Genomic DNA, 21,852 nt, shown 5'->3' with positions numbered 1-21,852 from the left:
GTGGGCCCTTAGCTGACACTGTTTTCTTCACAGGCCTGTCCCAACTTTCCCCTTTGGAATTCTTTATATTTTTATTTTGGTCAAAGCTTATCTGGGGGATTATTTCCTCCCAATTCATTTACACAGTGAACATAAAATAACATAAAAAAGAAAAATCGCTTTTGATGTGCACTGGCTTTTAGTAATTCATATCTACTAAGTTATTTCCTGACCAACTGAATGTGACTCAGCAGCTCGGCAGCATGCTCATGCCTCTCCTGTCTCTTCTGTTCTTGAAACAAAACCAAACACAACATTTCTGCAACAGCTTGCACTCAGTCCTTTTTTCCTTAAAGCATTCTTTGTTTACTCTGTTTCTTTTCACCAGCAAGACTTCTTTGAAGAGTATGTAGTGACTTTATGTCCTTAAACAACAACATAAAAACTTCACCCCTCAATCTGCCTGAGCAACACTGGCTACCTGTTGATCCCCCCAACACTGACCATGAAGTCTCCCTGACATCTGAATTGTTCTTCTGGGGCCCAGTCTTACATTTTTTTGTCCCTTGGATACTGGTTGCCACTTCCTGTTGCTTTCAACTCTCAGTCTCTGTCAAGACCAGGGTCTCTGTTTCTGGACTCCTCTCACTGTCCTGACTCCTCCACATTGATTGATGTTCCTTAAGATTCTGCTCTTTTCCTTCCTCACTCCGTGGATAGTCACAGGATAATCTTTTCTGAGCACCAGAATTGTTTCCAGCTGCAGTTTGGTCATTTTTGCCTTGCTGATTTGGATGCCTCAGACTCTCTTGTTCAAACCTGAGTTCATGATCTGGCTTCTCACACCTTCCCTCATCTGTGTCTTGTATCCTGGTTTATGACTGACTTTCTTCATGTCAGTCCACACAGTCCACAGACTCTTCTACAGGTCTCCTTTCACCCTGTTGCTCCTGACAGCCTCTTGCTTCCTATTCCCTTAATTATCGTGCTCATCACTTCTTATACAACAGTTTCCCTTCCCACCTACTGCTTCTCCCTTCTCGGTATCCTCTTTGTTACTGTACTTTCGCATCTGTTGTGGTTGTGAATCTTCACTTCCAGACTGTTGACTCTGCAGATAGATACCACGTGGTGTTCATCATTTAAGCCCCAACTGGGCAAGGTGCTTGGCAACCAGTAAATAACTGGTGATTTTCCCTAGCACTTCCACACTAACTTTGATGTTGGTATAGTGAGCTTCCTTAGCAATCTTGATTTTTTTTTCTATTTAAACAGTTACCATGCTTTCTGATTAACTCTTTTAAAGTTCTCATTTTGCGATAGGCTGTAAATTGTGTGAGGGCAGGATTGTGGCTTTCTTGCTTATCCCCAGTATCTAGCACATGAAAGAAATTCAAATATTCATTAAAGAGAATGAATTATATTACTTAATTGTGTTCTAGAAATTATGGATTTAAGCCTGCACCAGCATTTTGTGAATATACTGGTGTCACCATGACACCATTGGGAGTTATAATTTTACTATTTTTTAAAAATGTTTATTTATTTTTGAGGGAGAGAGAGTGCATGCACAGGAGGGGCAGAAGGAGAGGGGAGAACAGAGGATCCAAAGCGGGTTCTGTGCTGACAGCAGAGATCCTGATGCGGGGCTCGAACTCCCAAACCATGAGATCATGACCTGAGCTCAAGATGGAAGCTTAACCAACTGAGCCACCTAGGCGCCCCATAATTTTACCATTTATTAGAGTAAAATGATAGATTGTTACTGACTTATGTTTTGTTATTTGTTGAACATATTTCCATATTTGTTTAGCTTTCTAATCTTTTGTTGTATATACTTCCTATATTGATATTTACCTCTTACATTTTTAATGCTTATTTTATGATCTCTTAGGCTGCTTTTGCCACTGATTACAAATATCTTCCTAGTTTCATTTTTTATTTTAGTTATTTCCTTACGTGCTCTCCCCCTCCCCCCTTTTTTAAAAATACCTCTAGGCCAAACGTGGGTCTTGAACTTACAACCCCAAGATCAAGAGTTGCATGTTCTACCTACTGAGCCAGCCAGACATCCCTAGGCAATCTCTTAATTTTGGTATTATTAAATTACTAATTTAATATTTAGTATTTAAATTTAGTATTAAATTTAAATATTTAAATTTAGTATTAAATTTAAATATTTAAATTTAGTATTATTAAATTACTAATTTTTTTGTGTCTTGAGCTTTTAAAATAATAAATTTTTATGGTGGAAATTGATTTTCAACTTATGGAATCCATGGTTACAAATGAATTTTGTTATGTGTATTACTTTGAGTGGGCCATGCTAGTTTTAGGAGCCATATTTGTACAGATTATTTAAAATTATATTTTAGCAATTAATACTTAAATTTCATGTTAAATTTTTAGATTTTCTTTTTTATGCTATATGTAAAACCCTGAAGATTATTTTGAAGTATTATATTTTGTTTCAAAAGTGATTATATATAATTATTTAAAGTAGTTATTTATTGGGGCACCTGGGTGGCTCAGTTGGTTAAGCATCGGACTTCGGCCTAGGTCATGATCTCATGGTTCATGAGCCATGGTTCATGATCTCATGGTTCAGGCCTGCATCGGGCTCTGTGCTGACAGCTCAGAGCCTGGAGCCTGCTTCAGATTGTGTGTCTCCCTCTCTCTGCCCCTCCCCTGCTCATACTCTGTCTCTCTCTCTCTCTCTGTCTCTCAAAATTAAACATTAAAAAAAAAGTTACTTACTACTAGTATGATAATTCAACACTTTTTTTTTTTATTTTTTTTTTCAACGTTTTTATTTATTTTTGGGACAGAGAGAGACAGAGCATGAACGGGGGAGGGGCAGAGAGAGAGGGAGACACAGAATCGGAAACAGGCTCCAGGCTCTGAGCCATCAGCCCAGAGCCTGACGCGGGGCTTGAACTCATGGACCGCGAGATCGTGACCTGGCTGAAGTCGGACGCTTAACCGACTGTGCCACCCAGGCGCCCCTCAACACTTTTTTTTAATAGAAGAGAAACTTTTAAGCTATACATTAAGGAAATTGACATTAGTGTTTCTAAACAGTTTTCCATTTTGTTCAACTGCAAGTTTTTGTTTTTGTTTTTAATATTATTTTGAGAGAGAGAGAGAGAGAGCAGAGGAGGGGGAGAGAGAGAATCCCATGCAGGCTCCATGCTGTCAGTGTGGAGCCTGATGCGGGGCTTGATCTCAGTGAACCAGGAGATCATGTCCTGAACTGAAATCAAGAGTTGGATGCTTAACTGACTGAGCCACCCCGGCACCCCTCAAGAACAAGTTTTTAAAGATGCTTCATAGCAGTTACTTTTTACTTTGAGGAAATAGTTATCAGAACTTTAATTTATTTGACTTTACATACTTCATTGTAATGTTAATTCTTGGCATAAATATTATTATACATTGTTCCCTTTATAGGTTGGAAGAATAACCTTGAAAGCTTTTTGTGCTGTCCAAATTTAAAAAAAGAAAAAAAAATTATTATGGTTCTTTTCATAGCAGAAATGTTACTTAAAATAAGTCTACTCCCACGGTTTAGAAATCTGTTAACAGTGTTTGTATTAGAATTTATCATCTAAGATAGTGGTTTTTTAAAAATGTTTATTTATTTTTGAGAGAACGAGTTGGGGAGGGGCAGAGAGAGAGAAGGGGATAGAGGATCCTAAGTGGGCTCTATGCTGACAGCCTAATGCAGAATTCGAACTCACAAACCATGAGATCATGACCTCTGCTGAGGTCTGATGCTCAACCTACTGAGCCACCCAGATGCCTCACATGTTCTTTAAGTATTAACTTTTTTTTCTGATTTCCCCTCTGAACTTTTTACTTTGATTAGTTTCAGTTTTTTTTAATGTTTATTCATTTTTTGATAGAGACAGAGTGAGATCATGAGTGAGATAGAGACAGAGTGATAGGACCCTGAGATCATGACCTGAGCTGAAGTCAGATGCCCAACCCACTGAGCCACTGAGCCACCCAGGTGCCCCGTACTTTGATTAGTTTCAAATCTACAGAGGTTACAAGAATAGTATAGTGAGCACACATATACTATTCACTAGGTATTTATCTATTAGTGACATTTTGCCACTTTCTTTTTTTGGCTGAATCATCTGAAAGATAGGTATAGTCATTAGGGTATACACCTAAATATTCAGCATGTATCACCTCATGATAGAGACATTCTCCAATATAACCATAATAAAACTATCACTACCAGTTATTTAACTCTGGCAGAATATATATTCCTTCATATTCATATTGCCTTATTTTTCTATCAGTGAACTTTATATCTCCCCCACTCCTAATTCAGGACCTAGTCAAGGATCATACACTACATTCAGCTATGAGATCTGTTTAGTCTCCTTCCCTGTAAAAAAGTTCCCCAAGCTTTGTTTAGGGACCAATAGGGGGGATGGTCATAGTATCTTTGACATAATATTCTTTGGTTTTGCAAAATGTTCCTTTATTTGTATTTGCCTGTCTTCCCATTATTAGATTCAAGATTTGGGTCAGGAATGCTACATAGGAGATACTGTGTTTTTCTTTGGGCATGCTCTCAGAAAGCATCTGTAGTAAGTTTAATATTGGTTCAGTTTGATTAATTGGTTAAGGTGGTGGTGTCAAACTTCTACATGTATCTTTATCCCCTTTATAATGTTTGGGGATAATACCTTGATACTTTGTGGTTGTAGCATTCATTAATTCTTGTTCAAATCATCTCTTACAGTGGTGATTGTAAAATAGTGATTTATGTAATTCTGTTTTTCCTTCTACATTTATTGGCTAGTATTTTTTAATAATTTTTTAAATGTTTATTTTGGGGGGGGGAGGATTGGAAGGGGCAGAGAGAGAGGTAAACACAGAATCCAAAGCAGGCTCCAGGGTCTGATCTGTCAGCACAGAGTCTGACATGGGGCTCGAACTCACCTACTACAAGATCATGACCTGAGCCAAAGTTGGACCCTTAACTGACTGAGCCACCCACGCGCCCCTTAAAAATAATTTTTTTATGTTTATTTTGGCTAGTATTTGTTTTTAAAGAAAGGTTTCCCCCTCCCCCCTGACCCTTTTATTTAGTATCTTTTTAGACTCAGATTTATTTTTTAATGTGTTATTATTCGTTATTGTTATAATTCCTCTTGATGCTCAGGTTATGCCAGAGTTGGCCTTGAGAGCACTCAGATACTATCTTTGAATTATCTGTAGAATTTCTTCTAATTATATACCTGTAGAAAAATAGGTTTGTCTTAAAAATGACCTTTTGGATAATACTTCTTTAAATCCACAGGGACTTTTCTCTTATTCATGGTGTGATTAAAATGTAGCATATTTTTACAGACAGGATTATATCAATTCAAGAAACAAGTCATTTTGGGACCCAAATTATTTGAATGGCAGTTTCCCTATAACCTATTAGAGGGTTTTAGTTTTAGTTATCCCTTCCTCTAGTGTGGAAGCTTACTTTAGATTTTTTTGAGTTGCATTATTTCCTGTTATTGGGGTCTAGGGACAGGGCGGTAGACAATGACATCTTTAAAGTATGCTCTGTTTTGTTATTTTAGGTGTTAGAGTCTGTACTATATATAATGCTTTTGCTAAAAAGGGACATGTAAGAAAAAGCAAATGCAATGTAATGGACAATACTCCTTCCATAGAAATTGATGGAAGAAGTGCTGGCAGTATGTCTGAAATAAGCTTTGCTAAAATGCCTGGGAGGAGTCATCCCTGGTACTGATTTTAGAGGTGTTTGTTTTTTTTTTTTCTTGAAGAACATTTGACTTTTTTTTTTTTTTTTTAATTTTTTTTTTTCAACGTTTATTTATTTTTGGGACAGAGAGAGACAGAGCATGAACGGGGGAGGGGCAGAGAGAGAGGGAGACACAGAATCGGAAACAGGCTCCAGGCTCCGAGCCATCAGCCCAGAGCCTGACGCGGGGCTCGAACTCACGGGCCGCGAGATCGTGACCTGGCTGAAGTCGGACGCTTAACCGACTGCGCCACCCAGGCGCCCCACATTTGACTTATTTTTCTTAAGAAGGTTTTATTATAGGGGCGCTTGGGTAGCTCAGTTGGTTGAGTGTCTGACTTGATTTCAGCTCAGGTCATGATCTCACAGTTCAGGAGTTCGAGCCCTGTATCGGGCTCTGTACTGACAGTGGGAAGCCTGCTTAGGATTCTGTCTCCCCTCTCTATCTGCCCCTACTCTGCTCACTGTCTCTCTCCCTCTCAAAATAAATAAATAAAGTAAAAAAAAAATTTAAAAAAAAAAAGGTTTTATTATACTTGTCTTTGTGTGTAGAGAATTCTCTACAAAGCAACACGTGAATATTATGGCTTACTTTTAAAAATCTCTTGCCTTTTAGCTTTTTGAGGCAGGATCTGGTTATGACCAGTTAAGCAATCCAAGCCTGTTGGCAATTCTAAAATCTTGGTGTGGAGGCATTTGTCTGGAAGATAAGATAATTTAGAGCTCTGTGAAATTGTTTTGTGTCTGTCTTGATTGCCTTGTCATTTACTTTTGTCCTTGTGGCTTCAACTGCTTTGAGATAAATGGGGTGCACATCACCTTTGCTATAGATAGACAAGGCATAGGGTTTCAGGGTTATAAACTGAGGGGCTCAACAGAGAAGAGGGAAACAGACACAGGCTGCTGCCAAGGGAGGAGGTACTACTTCTTTCCAATTGCTGTCAACGGAAAAGAACAGAGCTTTAAAAAGACTCAAGCTATTGCTAACACCATATATGTGAAGGAAGTGGCATAGCACGTGGGTGGGGAAAGGATAAATTGTGGAAACTCTGCAACAAATGATGTTTGCACAGTTGGAGAGCCATGTGCAAAATTATGCAATTGTTCCCTACTTTAAACTGTTCATAAAACTTAATTCCTGGTAGGTTAATACAAATTTTAAAGACAAAGTATATACCTAATATTATATCTTAATTTAATGATAATGTTAACCTTGATGAAGAATGAAATATCACCATTGTTTCTGATATAGTAAAAATAATGTTTCTTATGTGACTTCTTCATTTAATACCATTAACAAAGTGGTGTAAAAATATTTAACTTTATGAGTTTTCTGGGGGGGTTTCTTTTTCTTAAAAACAGTTTTTTTAGAGGTGCAGGTGGCTCAGTCAGTCGAGTATCCAACTCTTGATTTCGACTCAGGTGTTCTTGTGGTTTGTGGGTTCAAGCCGTGCACCTCAACACTAACTGCGCAGGGCCTGCTTGGGATTGTCTCTCTCCCTTTCTTTCTGCCCTTTCCCTGCTCACGTGTGCACATACCCACATGCTCTCTCTCTCAAATAAGAAAACCACCAAAACACAGTTATATTTATTTTAATTTATTATTGTCTTTATTAAAGATTTTATTTTTAAATAATCTCTACACCCAATGTGGGGCTTGAACTCACAACCCTTGAGATCAAGAGTTGTATGCTCTACCTACTAAACCAGCCAGGTGGCCCAACAGTTTGTTTTAAAGAATCTCGTTTATGGAATCATTGGCCCATTAGCTTGAACAAAGGGTGAATTACTAAGGTATTGAGGAGTTTATGTTTGGACCTTCCAGTAAAGGGATCAGGGAAGGAAATGATCCCTGTATTTTCTAGAAGATATTTGGGCTCAAAAGCTTTTCAGCTCCTCTGCTGAAGGCTGCAAGTTGCCAGTTCTGACATATGTGGGAAATGTCCCATACAAGAGAAATGAATCCATTTTCAGGTCTTGGGAATCTGGTCAGTCCAGAAAAACATCATTTTCAACTGCTATCTTAATTATTTCCAGGCTCTTAGCAAACAGCCTTGTTAATAAGAAGGGGTAGATCCACAATAAAAGCAGGAGTACATTATATATATTCAGACTTAATTTTTTAGCCTATTAATATAATTCCAAATGTTTAATGTTAAAACATTAAGATGTATGAATTTGATCTTGCCATTTGTCATTTTGAGCCCCACATCAGACTCTGTGCTGACAGCTCAGAGCCTGGAGCCTGCTTCGGATTCTGTGTCTCCCTCTCTCTCTGCTCATGCTCTGTCTCTCAAAAATAAGTAAATGTTAAAAAAAAATTTAAAAAAATGTATGAATTTGACTCTCAGATATGTTTTACATAGTCAGTTGTTTGCATTTCATGTTATTCCTTAGTATGATTTTCTGATTTCTGATATCCTGCTCAGTTGAAAGATTACCATGAGCAAGAACAAGATTTTCCTCAGAAAACACTTCTTTTTTTTTTTTTTTTTTTTTTTTATTTTTGGGACAGAGAGAGACAGAGCATGAACGGGGGAGGGGCAGAGAGAGAGGGAGACACAGAATCGGAAACAGGCTCCAGGCTCTGAGCCATCAGCCCAGAGCCCAACGCGGGGCTCGAACTCCCGGACCGCGAGATCGTGACCTGGCTGAAGTCGGACGCTTAACCGACTGCGCCACCCAGGTGCCCCAGAAAACACTTCTTATTCACTTTTAGCACATGGACATGTGAACACTCAAGATTCCAAAGTCCTATGTTAAGGAATATCACTACAATTAATTTTGCTTGCAAATTTAAGAAAGATGATTAGTCACTCATTTTTGCTACTGCAGATCTCAGTAATGTATACATACAACTATTAACATTAAACAATATAATTGCTAATCCTTATACCTTTTACAGAAAGGATCTCAGCAAGAACTGAATTAAAGCCAGTTTTATGTTTTTAGTTCTAAATGTTTGCACTTTATGTTCCTTAATGTGTTATTAGTTTTGTTTTATGCTGTCTTTCATTCTTCCTTTAACTATCAGTTCCAAAATTATTATTTCATGCCATTATTACAGATGAGATCTGTATTTATTATTATAAATAAGTTATTGACTTAATGACAGTGCAGCCACACATAACTAATTCTGTCCGTTATATGCTCGTGGATTAATATTAGTTCATTGTTTAGGTGCAAGAGTTTTGAAAGTTTCCTTAGGCCCAGTGTGGTTCAGTGCTGTTCTGTATTTGAAGTAGGGTCTGACACAGCCTAGGCCAATAACTTAGGTTTAGGGAATCTTTCCTTTCAAAATCACATACTGATGTTTGGCTAGTATGTTTTAGGCCATCTCAGAAATTTTTACCTGGTACTGAGTATTTGGAGAATGGGACTGATTGCCTATCAGTGAAAAAAGTTATATGAAGGAAATGTAATTAACATGGTTGAAGATTGAATATAATAGTTAAATATATATGGATGAATTTATGTTTGGGTTTGCTTCAAAATGATCTGTTGGTTAGTGGAAGGGGATGTGGGGGGTATTTTAGATGACAATATTTGAATGGGTAATTGTTGGAGTTAGGAGATGGTTGCATGAGGATTTATTCTCTCTATTGCAATATGTTTTTGAGATTTTTTTTAAGTTTTTTTTTTTTTTTTTTTTTTTAATTTTAGAGAGAGAATGCAAGTTGGGGAGAGGGGTAAAGGTGGGGAGGGAGAGAATCCCAAGCAGGCTCCACACTCAGCACGGTGTGGAACGTCGGGCTTAATCCCACGACCCTGAGATCATGACCTGAGCTGAAATTAACAGTCTGATGCTTTAACTGACTGAGCCAGCCAGGTGTCCTGAGATTTTTTTTTTAATTAAAAAGCTAAAAAATAATTGAATGGAAGACCTTAAATCAATGATGCTCCTTTTGTCAATTGGCAGGTTCCTTGAGAGAATTAAGCCCTTAATGCAGCCAGTCTCAGTAATGAATTAACTTCTCTCCTGTGTATTTGGAATGGGGCTACTTATGTACCAATCTTGGGAGAATTGAAAAGAGTGGTAATTTTTTTGTGTTTTGTGGTTCCTAGTGAGGAATATTTGCTGAGAAAGTCTGGTTGAGGATATAGAAATACATAATCGATTCAACATTGTACTGTTTTGTAATTTGACATTTCTTTGCTATTCAGTTATTTTTGTTTGTGTTTGTTTTTAAAGATTTTATTTTTAAGTAATATCTACACCCAACATGGGGCCTGAACTCACAGCCTTGAGATCAAGAGTCGCATGCTCTTCTGACTGAGCCAGCCAAGCACCCCATTTCTTTGCTTTTTAAATAGAAATTTTAAACTTCAGTTTTTGAACATGGTCAGAATACCATGTTGTTACCATGTTACCCAGTACTAAAACAGTTGGAAAATGTGGTTTTCTTTTCTATTAGGTATAGTCTAAAAGTGCAGCCTGCTCAAAGAATGCACCTCGCTGTGGTTGCCTGTGGTGAAAGACTGGAAGAAACTATAACCATGTTGAAGTCAGCTATCATTTTCAGCATCAGACCGCTGCAGTTCCATATTTTTGCTGAAGATCAACTACATGATAGTTTTAAAGGCATAGTAAGTATTTGAGACTTTGTCAAGACTGTAGAGGTGAATATTCAATGTCACATTATAATAGAATGTTGTTGTATTCCTTCATTGAACAAAAATATTTATTCAGTAACTAACTGCCCTCCTAGAGTGGGGCGGCCACTCCATCTAAGAATCCAGATGTAGGTGTAAGAGGAAGGTTTGTTTTTGAAAACGAGGTTACTTCAAGTCCTTTGCAAAGCATGGAGGTTTTATTTCACCGGCTTTAGCTCCAAGATGATTTGACCGAAAAGTTCTGTGATTTAATTCTATTCCCATGTTTGGCTTGGGGGTATCTCAAACAGTGTGCACAAGGATTTTATTTCTGTTTTGAAGGGAGGGAGCTCTTGATTGACAATATAGAGGGAAGTGGGCTTTTTGTTCTGATAAGAAAGTTCTTTATTTTGGTTTTATATTAGTTACAATCAGTGGCTGTATTGGCAGAAAACTTAAACTAACAGTGGCTTAAACAAGACAGAAGTTTTTTTCTTTCTCACATATAAGTCGACAGTCTGTGGTATATGGTAACTCCATGTCTTCCGGGACTTGCTTCTGTCTTGTGGTTGAGCCATTTTGACATAAGGCTTCTACCTTATAGTCCCAGATGGCTACTCCAGCTTTGGCCCTCACACTCATATTTTAACCAACACAAGGGAGAAAGGAGTGAAGAAGGCCAATCCCTTCGTACCCTCTCAGAATAGTTTTCAGAAGTTGCATATGACATTCTTGCCAGTGTCTCATTGGTCTGAACTTAGTCATGTAACTATATTGTTACAGTTGTTTGTGAGGGTTAAAAGTATACTCTTTAGTCAGGGCAACCATATAACCTTAACAACAAAAAAGTTATAACTGTACAAGAAGATTAGAACAGATAGATATGGGTAAAGAACATATAAGAGAAAGAAAAGTCACCTGAAATGTCACCACCTTGTGTTCTGAGACAGTGGTAAAGATGATGATAATCATCTGAACCACCGAGGCACCTCGGACAGATATTTTCTAATCAGTTCATATTGGTCTGACTTTGAGTGTAAATATTTCCTATTATACATACTTGGGTATAAAATTAGTGCTTAATTTTTTTGAGTTTAATTTGTTTAGTGATTGATGGGATTTATATGTCAGATGAAGTAGATGAACAACTTGCAAGGCTGTCAGCTTTCTGATTTTGTGGTTGTTATAACTTTCATTGTGCCTTTGATCTAGAATGTTGCTAGGATTTTAATACTGTGAATAAAACAAATGGTGGAAAAGAAGAATCTGACTTTCTCTGAACTGTGTACAGGATTAACATAAAATATCTTAATTTTTAGCTTTTCAAAATAATCTGTTGATTTATGATTTTGCAGAGAAAATTGAAAGTGAAACAATCTAACCTGAGTTCTTATTTTTTTATATATTTCTTAGCTTGAGAGCTGGTCATTTCTGCAGACATTTAATTATTCATTATACCCAATAACTTTTCCAAGTGAGAATGCAGTGGAATGGAAAAAGCTGTTTAAACCGTGTGCTTCCCAGAGATTGTTCTTGCCAGTAAGTTTTTTCTCCGGTGTTTTGTTTTTCCTTCTAATTTTGCCTTTACAAACTTGAGTTAATGAAGAGTTACATAGAAGTCAGTTAAAAAAACACAAACACATGTAGATTTTCCCTTTTTACATTAGGAAAAAAAACTTTCTGTAGAACAAATAAAAGCTACAAAGAAAACATCTGTTAAAAATGAAAAATGTAAGTAATTTCTGTTGAAATACTGTTTCTTACATTTTAATTTATTCAGGGGCTGTAGACTGTTTTTTTTTAAGAAGGAAGGGAGGTCATCAGATCTTAATGGAGCCAGGCCTGTTGCAGACATGTACGGACAGTCTCCCCTTCTAGTTGCCCACTGCATTTATAATTTGGGAAGTGAAGTAGATTGCATCATTAAATAGCCATTTCTTTCTTATACCAAGCCACATTACTCTTTCCTGATTATATTTTAATGCAGTTGGCAAGGTGTGTGGTTTTTTTTAAATTATTTACAGTTTATTTATTTTGAGAGAGAGCAAGTGTGCACGAGGGAGAGTGGGGAAGGGGCAGAGAGAGGATCCCAAGCAGGCTGCATTGACTGGGTGGAACCCATCAACCATGAGATCATGACCTGAGCCGATACCAAGAGTCAGACGCTTAACCAGCTGAGCTACCCAGGCACCCCGACACAGACACAAATTTAAGGCATGTGAACTCAAGGGAAATGGGAACCATTTATTCAGTGGAGCGATTCTTTGGTGTTATTCTCTGGTGATAAACCCTGATCATTTTTTTAAATGTAAAAATATTCAGAAGCAAGATTACCTCTTTCTTTTGAGTTGATTTCATCCACAGTTTTAAAATCCACAGTAGCTGTTAGGACCGTTATAATGTTTAAAATAGTTATGGTAGTAGAATATTGAACTTAAGAAGCTGACAAGATCCTGGAAAGTGATTGAATTATGGGGGAGGAAACTTTAGTTATTTGTTATTCTTAAGTGGAGTAAGGCAATTCTTAGTATACTAGGAATATAATTTACCAAATCCAAGTCATCAGTAAGATTTAAAGTTATAATTTTGAGCAGAGTCTGCCTAACCAGTAACTTTGTTGCCGTGCATAAAAAATTCAGATTCTAGGATCTTCCTCAGTCTCTGCTTCCATTATAAGAAGCACACAAATAAGGGATTAGATAGGGAAAAAGCCCGAGAAGTTTTAGATATTTCTTGTAGACTTTAGAAGTTTGTGGGGTACCTGGGTGATATAGTCAATTAAATGTCCGACTCTTGGCTTTGGTTCAGGTTGTGATCTCATAGTTAGTGAGTTCGAGCTCCACATCCGGCTCTGTGCTGACAGTGTGGAGCCTGCCTAGGATTCTCTCTCTGTTCTCTCTCTGTCCTCCCCCTCGCCCCCCAATAAATAAAGTATAAAAATAAAAAAAGTTTAAGACAGAATTTTAATGTGGAATCATTTTAGTATCACATTCATTTAGTTAATAAATTGAGTGCTTGTTTTCTGCCAAGAGTCTGTACAGAAGTGTTGGGTATATAGGAATGAATGGAACAGACTTGTTTTCCTAGAGCTTATTGTCCAATGTGGGAGGCAGGGGTTAAACAAATACAATATGGCATTAAATAAATATGTTACTGAAAAAATAGTATGTGATGATAGAAGCCTAATATTATAACCATTTCTTTTCCATTTTGTTCTGCATTATTAACAAGTTAAATTGTTAATGTGGTGATATGAAATTTGCCAGATCGTTTAGTGTTGTAATCTGGTTAAATTCCTAAATGGAATTTGAAACAGTAAATATATTTGAAACCTGTCAAATTGTCCTCATATTTCACTGTTACTTCTGCATCTTTTTAACTAGATTTAAGTAAATTGATGCTTTATTTTTCTAAGTTATAATTTTTTTCATGGAGTTTCTCTTCGTTTGATATAGATTGATGAAAACAACTAATGTAAGCTCTTCCAACTCCTGCCTCCTCCAAAAGGAACTAGAGAAAAAATGCTGACATGTTTATTATTTAACCTTTCGTCTGATCTTCAGTTAACAGTGGCTCTCAACAGTGATCAGTGTCTTCCAAGTCTGCTAACAATATAATAATTTGTAAACACACTTTGTTTCATGGTACAGAAGCAACATGTTGATATAAAAACAATTTCCTTCACTTTTCTGCATCCCAAAGAGAGACAGACATACAGACATATACATACATACCCTGTAATTGGGATCTGTGAACAAGTGAATCTTCCCTACTCAGGCTCTGTAGTCAAACCATCAGATTTTTTACCACCTTGATATTAAATCAAGGAGAGAATGGGCTGATTGCAGCCTGGTAAGCTGCTCATTAAGGTGATGACTCAACCTTAGCAGCAGGAGGAGATAACAACTTTGAAAAGGAGCAGAACGAGGATCAAACTCTTACTCTATTTATATTCTTTTCTTTTTTTTTTTAATTTTTAAAGTTTATTTATTTTGAGAGAGAAGAGAGAGAGTGCAAGTGGGGGAGGGGCAGAGAGAGAGAGAGAGAGAGAGAGAAAGAGAGAGAATACCAAGCAGGCTCCATGGTGTCAGCATACAGCCTGATAAGAAGACTCAAACCCACAAACTGCAAAATCCTGACCTGAGCTGAAATCCAGAATCAGATAATGGCTTAACCAACTGAGCCACCAAAAGATTTAGGTTAATGTAATAATTGAGTTGTACTAATATGCTGATGTATGCAATAAATTTAAATTTGTGAGAGTTGGATTCTAAACTTCTTGGGTAAGGCAGAAATAAAGTATTTTCCTTGAAAAATCCCTGTAGAAAACATATTTAACATCTCTCAGAAAATAACAATGTAGCTAGTCTTTCTTTCAGGGCAAGTTTTGTCTTCACCCTTGCTAAGTACATGCACATTTACTTTGATTTGTTGGAGATAGTTTGTAGCAGGATTCTCGCACAGAGAAGTTTGTAGCAGGATTCTCGCACAGAGAGTCTTGCACAGAGGCTTTTCTTTCCAGGAAGCAACTTTATGCATGCCAGCACTGCTCAGTTGGGTTCGTGCCCAAAGAACTGAGCCGGAATGCCACGTGGAGGTGGAGTAGTTTTTAAATGTATTTTCTACTTCTTTGTCTCCCATATATGGTAACACAGACAACCATGCAGTCCGATTAAGTGATCTCATGTTACAAGGTCATGAAGGATGTTGTCATGTACACGTATAGTCAGGTTACCTTGAGTTTTTTTTTTTCTTTCTTTCTTTCCTTAGGTAGGTAGGGGACCCTACCACAAGTTAAGCACAAAAACAAAACAGTGTGGACTCCAGACCTAGGTGGTTTGGGTTCATCATTTTCTAGTTGAGACCAAAATGATATATACATACCAGCCATTACTGTTATAGACCGAGAGAACATGTTGAGAAGATCTTTGTATTGATTTATTTCTGGATTTATCTCAGGAAATTAAGATTCAAGATGTAAGTTAGCTAAGTTAATGTTATTTTCCATCATGAAAAGAATTTCCTCCCAAATCTTTATTTTTCCAATTGTTAGTACAGTATTTATTTTTTTGTTCTGATTTGTTTTTGTAGCTTTTTTTTCTCTAAAAGTTAATATAAAGATTAGCACAGTGCAAATATATATATATATATATATATATATATACATATATATATATATATGCTATTATAAAAATGACACAGGAAAAATGTCTTAAAAATTAATGTAAATTAGTTATCTCATAGGTATTTTTTTTACAGTTAAAGCTTCTCTTATTTTATATTAAATAAATAGAAATATAATTATTGTTTCATATTCTCTTCTTATAGTTAATCCTGAAAGAAGTTGATTCACTCTTGTACGTGGACACGGATATCCTTTTTTTACGACCAGTTGATGATATTTGGTCTTTACTAAAGAAATTTAATTCCACACAAATTGCTGCAATGGCACCAGAACATGAAGAGCCTCGAATAGGATGGTATAATCGCTTTGCCAGACACCCATACTATGGAAAAACTGGAGTAAACTCTGGAGTTATGTTGATGAATATGACTAGAATGAGAAGGAAGTATTTCAAGGTAAGTCACTGATACAGGTACTTGGTTGAAATTTCTTTGTTTTCCCCCCACACATTTTTTGGTTTCCAATTTAATTTTGTTTTATTAAAAAGTAGATTAAACTATTCAGAAATTTTCCATGTATTTAGAATAATCGAAGAAGAGAGTTCATACTGTTCTGTCTGTTGGAGGATTGTGGTAGATCAAGCCAGGTGTCATTACAATGAAGTAAAATAACATTACACTAAGTAGTGAATTTCATCTTCCTAGATTGTTATTCCAGGTAGTAGTTGTCATTTCATAGTTGTGCAGCTGTAGAACATCTTGGGGGAACACAGAGATGTGGTTAAGAGCTTAAGACTCTGTAGCTTGTTTGCTTGGTTCAAACCTCTGGGACCTTGAGTAAATTTTTAATGTCTCTGGGCTTTAGTTTTCTCGTCTGTGAAATAAAGATGGCAGATAACATTACCTATATCATAGGGTTTTGTAAGGATTGAGTTAGAATGGTGGCTAACACATAGTAAATGTGAGCTATTTGGGAGCTATTGGAAGTTAACTTTAAAAAAAATTTTTGCATGTTTCTTACCTCTCAGATCGTGGGTCAGTGGAAGAATCAGGCTATTTAGTTTCTCTGTGCATTGTGAATATATGAGTATGTTGTATTTACCAATTTTATGTTGATGAGTTTTATGTCATTGTAGTTTGTGGGCTCTGGAGTCAAACTCTGTATATTTAACTTTGCCACCTGTGCACTTGTTTAACCATTCGCTGGTTAATTTTCAAATGTTAATTCTCTCAACTGAAAAGTAGATAATAATTGGACTTGTGTAGGTTGTCAGTTTAAAGGAGATCCATTTAAAATGCTTAGTGCATCTCTTCAACAAATGGTGTTGGGAAGACTGGACAACTACATGCAAAAGATTGAAACTGGACTACTTTCTCACACCATACACAAAATAAACTAAAAAAGGATTAACGACCTAAATGTGAGACCTGAAGTCATAAAAATCCTAGAAGAGAGCATAGGCAGTGATTTCTCTAACATCAGCTATAGCAACATTTTTCTAGATATGTCTCCTGGGGCAAGGGAGACAAAAGCAAAAGTAAATTATTGGTACTACATCAGAATAAAAACCTGCATAGCAAAGGAAACCATCAACAAAACAAAAGACAACCTACTGAATGGGAGAACATATTTGCAAGTGACCAATGTGATAAAGGGTTAGTATGTAAAATATATAAAGAACTTCTATAATTCAACACCCAAAAAATAAATAATCCAGTTAAAAAATGGGCAGAAGAACAGACATTTCTCCAAAGAAAACATCCAGATGGCCAACAGACATGAATGGATAGTTGACATCCTTCATTAATAGGGAAATGCATATCAAAACTACAATGAAATACCACCTCAAACCTGTCAGAATGGCTACAGTAAAAAACACAAGAAACAGCAGATGTTGGCAAGGATCTGGAGAAAAGGAACCCTTGGCCACTGTTGGTAGGAATGCAAACTGGTATAGCCACTACAGAAATCAGTATGGAGGTTCCTCAAAAAATTTAAAATAAAAATGCCGTATGATCCAGTAATTCCCCTACTGGGTATTTTCCCGAAGAATAAAAAAACACTAATTCAAAAAGATATACGCATCCCTACGTTTATACAGCATTATTTAGAATAGCCATAAAATTATGGAAGCAAGCAACCCAAGTGTCCCATCGATCAATAAATGGATAAAGAAGAGGTGGTATATACATACAATGGAATATTAGTCACAAAAAGGAATGGAAGCTTGCCATTTGCAGCAACATGGGTGGATCTAGAGAGTTTAGTGCTGAATGAAATCAGTCAGAGAAAGACAAACACCGTATGATCTCTCATGGAATTTAAGAAACAAAACAAATGAACAAAAAGAGAGAGAGAAAAACCAAGAAATAGACTCTTGACTATAGAGAACAAACTGATGGTTACCAAAGGGGAGGAAGGTGGACGGATGGATGAAATAGGTGATGGTGATTAAAAGAGTACGCGTATTATGATGAGCTCTGAGTAATGTATAGAATTGTTGAGTCACTATGTTGTATATACCTGAAACGAACCTAACATTGTATGTTAATTATACTGGAATTAAAATAAAAAATAAAAAGAAAATGCTTAGTGCAGAGCATGGCACATAGTAAGCACCTAAATGTTAGCTACAAGCAGTGACTTCTGAAACACCCATATAGACTTACTGTTTATCCCTTTATATCTAGTTAGGGCTATGTTAAACATTAAAGTCTATTATGTCTTTTATGATATGAGGATATATGTGTGTATATTTGTCAGATATTTTTCTTATGCCTCCTGGTGAACTGGAATTAATACCATTATTTATTACTGCATTTGTGTGTCTCATTTAAATCTTGGCCCCATTTAGAGTTGTTTCCTCGATTTATCTTTGATACAGGCAACATTGCTGCTTGCAGCATCGCCCATGCCTTGACATTTGAGTCTTAGGACCATTTGTACCCATCATCCTTATTTTCTGTAGATGTAGTAAACCTGGTTTTGTTTGTTTGTTTTGTTTTGTTTTTTAGTTTCCCTGTTTTCTGAACCTTTCTGAAATCTTGATTCTTTTCAGTTTTGTCTCCTACAATTGAATGCATTAATGAGGCTAGTGTAACCTATGCTCTTGCTTAACAGTGAACATTTCTTCAAGTACCCAATTTGTTAATATAGCTTGAGTTTTAAAATCTCATGAACCATAGGTTTTACTAAATAAAACAGGCATAATACCATGAGGTCTTCCTTTTTGGATTGTTAGCCTATGCACAGTAATATTATACCAGAAGATGGTGCTGTAAGATTACCTGCTAAGGAATAATATGACTTCTCAGTAACTCTTCATTCAAAATTCATAGAATTATGAGAAGTTTACTGTTGCAAAGAACTGTAGAGATAATTTAGTATAACACCATTATTTATTGTCTCAAACGTTTCAGTTACAACTATCTAGTTCAAATCTATGATTATCTTTTACTTACTTAAATGTCACTCTTAAATACTTTAGCAGTTTCTCCCCTTCTTTTTGTCGTGGCATGTTCTAAAACCAACTAGAGATGTAGATATGGGAGTTGAAATCATTTCAAGACTTTTAAACTTGTGTTTTCATCTGTGCATTATAGACTTACTAATGAAGGCTATGAGAGGCATGCTTAATACATTAATTCAGCAGGTGCAATTTACTTCACATCTACTGTCCTTGTTTTCCAAACCTGTTCTTGCCCTGTGGGAACAATGGAGATTTGCTTTGTTTTCAGATGTTACTATATTTATGATTGCTGAGAGGTTTCTATAAAATTTATTAATTTTTGATTCCTTTTTTCATATGTCTGTCTTTGTTTTTCCTGATTGTTTTCCAGACTATATCTGTAGCAAACATTGCCTTGTTTTTTCCTACTGATTCTACAGTTTCTGGCTCTAGTGATATAACTGATTACTTGTAGTAACTTTCTAAACTGTTTTGTACACATCTGTGAATGTTGCCCTATGGTTCTTATTGGATGAAAAGCTGTAAGACTACCCATTTAAGATAATGACCATACTTTAAATTCTTAATTTGGTTTGCTGTCACACAGTTCCTACAATTCATGACTGTTCATTTCCAACCTGATGCATTATAGTTATGTATTAAAAATTCAAGTAAAACTTCTACTTTTTTGTTGTTTCTCATTATGCATGGTACACAATGATACATTCGTGGTTAAGCTGTTGCTTTGTATTTTGTTATGATTATATTTGCAGTCTTGAATCCCTGTTAGGATACTTCTTAACCTTTTTCTATTGGGAAAAAACAAAGAATATAAATAAGGCCTCTTTAAAAAAAATTTTTTTAATGTTTATTTTTAGAGAGAGAGATAAAGCACAAGTAGGGGAGGGACAGAGAGAAGGGGAGACACAGAATCTGAAATAGGCTCCAGGCTCTGAGCTGTCAGCACAGAGCCTGACACGAGGCTTGAACTCAGGAACTGCGAGATCATGACCTGAGCCGAAGTTGGACACAACTGACTGAGCCACCCAGGTGCCCCTAAAAAATTTATGTTTTTAATTTTATTTAATTGTATGTAGAATAAAAAGAAAAGTCCCACCCTTTACATACCTCTATTCCCAGTTTCATTTCTTTGCCCAAATGACGTCATAAACTTTGTTTTGTATTTTTCAGACCCATTAAAAATGTGTTTTGAAACAGATAAACGTGTACATGAGCACTTACCTATAAAATCCTCTTACAGGGGCACCTAGGTGGCTCAAGTCTGTTAAGCATCCAACTCTTGATTTTGGTTCAGGTCATGGTATCATGGTTCGTGGGATAGAGCCCCACATCAAGCTGTGCGCTGACAACTTGGAGCTTGCTTGGAATTCTGTCTCCTTCTCTCTCTCTCTCTCTGCCCCTGCCCTGCTCTCTCATACTCTCTCTCTCAAAATAAATAAATAAGCTAAATAAAATAAATTCCTCTTATATATCTTCAGTTTGCCTTTTTCACTCAATAAATATATAATTGATTTTTATATCAGTACATATGTGTTTGATATTGCAGAGAATGGATGATTTGGTTTTATTTTTTTGTGTACTAGTATGAGCATGTAGTTATATGACTGAAAAGTACTTCCTATTTTAACTTACACTTTACTAGTCAACTATACTACCAGTGTGGAAAATTACGTGTTCATTTAATTTTTGGCCATTTCTGTTTCCTCCTTTGGGAATGGCTCTTTGTCCATACCCCTTGACCATTTCTCTATTTTTTTTTTTTTTTTAACGTTTATTTATTTTTGAGACAGAGAGAGGCAGAGCATGAACGGGGGAGGGTCAGAGAGAGAGGGAGACACAGAATCTGAAACAGGCTCCAGGCTCTGAGCAGTCAGCACAGAGCCCGACGCGGGGCTCGAACCCACGGACCGTGAGATCATGACCTGAGCCGAAGTCGGCCGCTCAACCGACTGAGCCACCCAGGCGCCCCCATTTCTCTATTTTTAAAACAGTTTCTATTAACTTGAACTTCTTTTATATGTAATTCCTCTTTTCTAAACTAATTTTGTATAGTTTTTCATTAGTTGTTTTGGATATTCTAGGTTATGTAATTAGCATATAATAGTGTTATTTTTAACATGGTTTTTATATATTTTTATCAAATATTTTTATAGAACTTTTCCTTAAAGTTATTTTCCTTTTTTTTTCTGAAGACTTCACTAGACCTTGTAATTTTATCTTTCATTGATTTTTTTCTTTGAATAGGCATACTTCTTTTTTTAAAAAATATTTTTTAAATTTATTTTTGAGAGAGAGAGGCAGAGAGAGACAGTGCGAGTGGGGGAGGGGCAGAGAGAGAGAGACAGAATCCAAAGCAGGCTCCAGACTCTGAGCTGTCAGCACAGAGCCCAATGCGGGGCTCAAACTCACGAACCGTGAGATCATGACCTGAGCCGAAGTCAGATTCTCAACTGACTGAGCCACCCAGGTGCCCCTGAATAGGTGTATTTCTTTATATATTTATATTTATGTATTTGAATGCACAGAATCCAATGAAGATTTGAAAATGGCATGGTACAAGGGGTTCACCAGCCCTGTGTGTTGAATGTGTTGCTAGTCATTGTCCTTTTATAATTCAGATTTCCCTTTTCTTACCCTAAGAACATTTAGTTAACATGCTAAATGACTTACTTTAGAGTCGTCCTTTCAACAAAGTATTTTCTTATTATTTCCTTAAATAAAACTTCTTTCAGTCATTGTTTTGGGGAATTCCTGATTATTTTATAATTACTGTGTTTACTGTGTTGAGAGACTTGGCACGAGGATAATATGACTATAGCAGATAATATTTAGTTTAAATATGTAGCTTTTCCCCCCAGAAACTCTGGCTTTTCTTTCTCTTTCTTAAGGAATAGATTGTTACCCCCA

The 21,852-nt window shown here is 36.5% G+C and overlaps 1 protein-coding gene across 5 annotated transcripts in view; it reads left to right on the top strand.

Annotated features, from left to right (window-relative positions):
- Positions 1–21,852, top strand: part of GXYLT1 (glucoside xylosyltransferase 1) — a 53,887-nt gene that overhangs the window by 12,212 nt on the left and 19,823 nt on the right. For all 5 annotated transcript variants that reach the window (XR_007154231.1, XM_047868516.1, XM_047868517.1 and 2 more), the window contains 3 exons: positions 10,174–10,345; positions 11,765–11,890; positions 15,680–15,931. Coding sequence is in view for 4 of the 5 variants with exons in the window: in XM_047868516.1 (XP_047724472.1) it covers positions 10,174–10,345; positions 11,765–11,890; positions 15,680–15,931 (550 nt within the window). In the remaining variant the exon portion in view is untranslated. The remainder of the gene's footprint in view (positions 1–10,173; positions 10,346–11,764; positions 11,891–15,679; positions 15,932–21,852) is intronic.

Source organism: Prionailurus viverrinus, chromosome B4, assembly GCF_022837055.1.
Source record: "Prionailurus viverrinus isolate Anna chromosome B4, UM_Priviv_1.0, whole genome shotgun sequence".
Lineage (NCBI taxonomy): Eukaryota > Metazoa > Chordata > Mammalia > Carnivora > Felidae > Prionailurus > Prionailurus viverrinus.
Note: the sequence above shows the minus strand (reverse complement) of the source record. Positions and strands in the feature narration are given on the sequence as shown.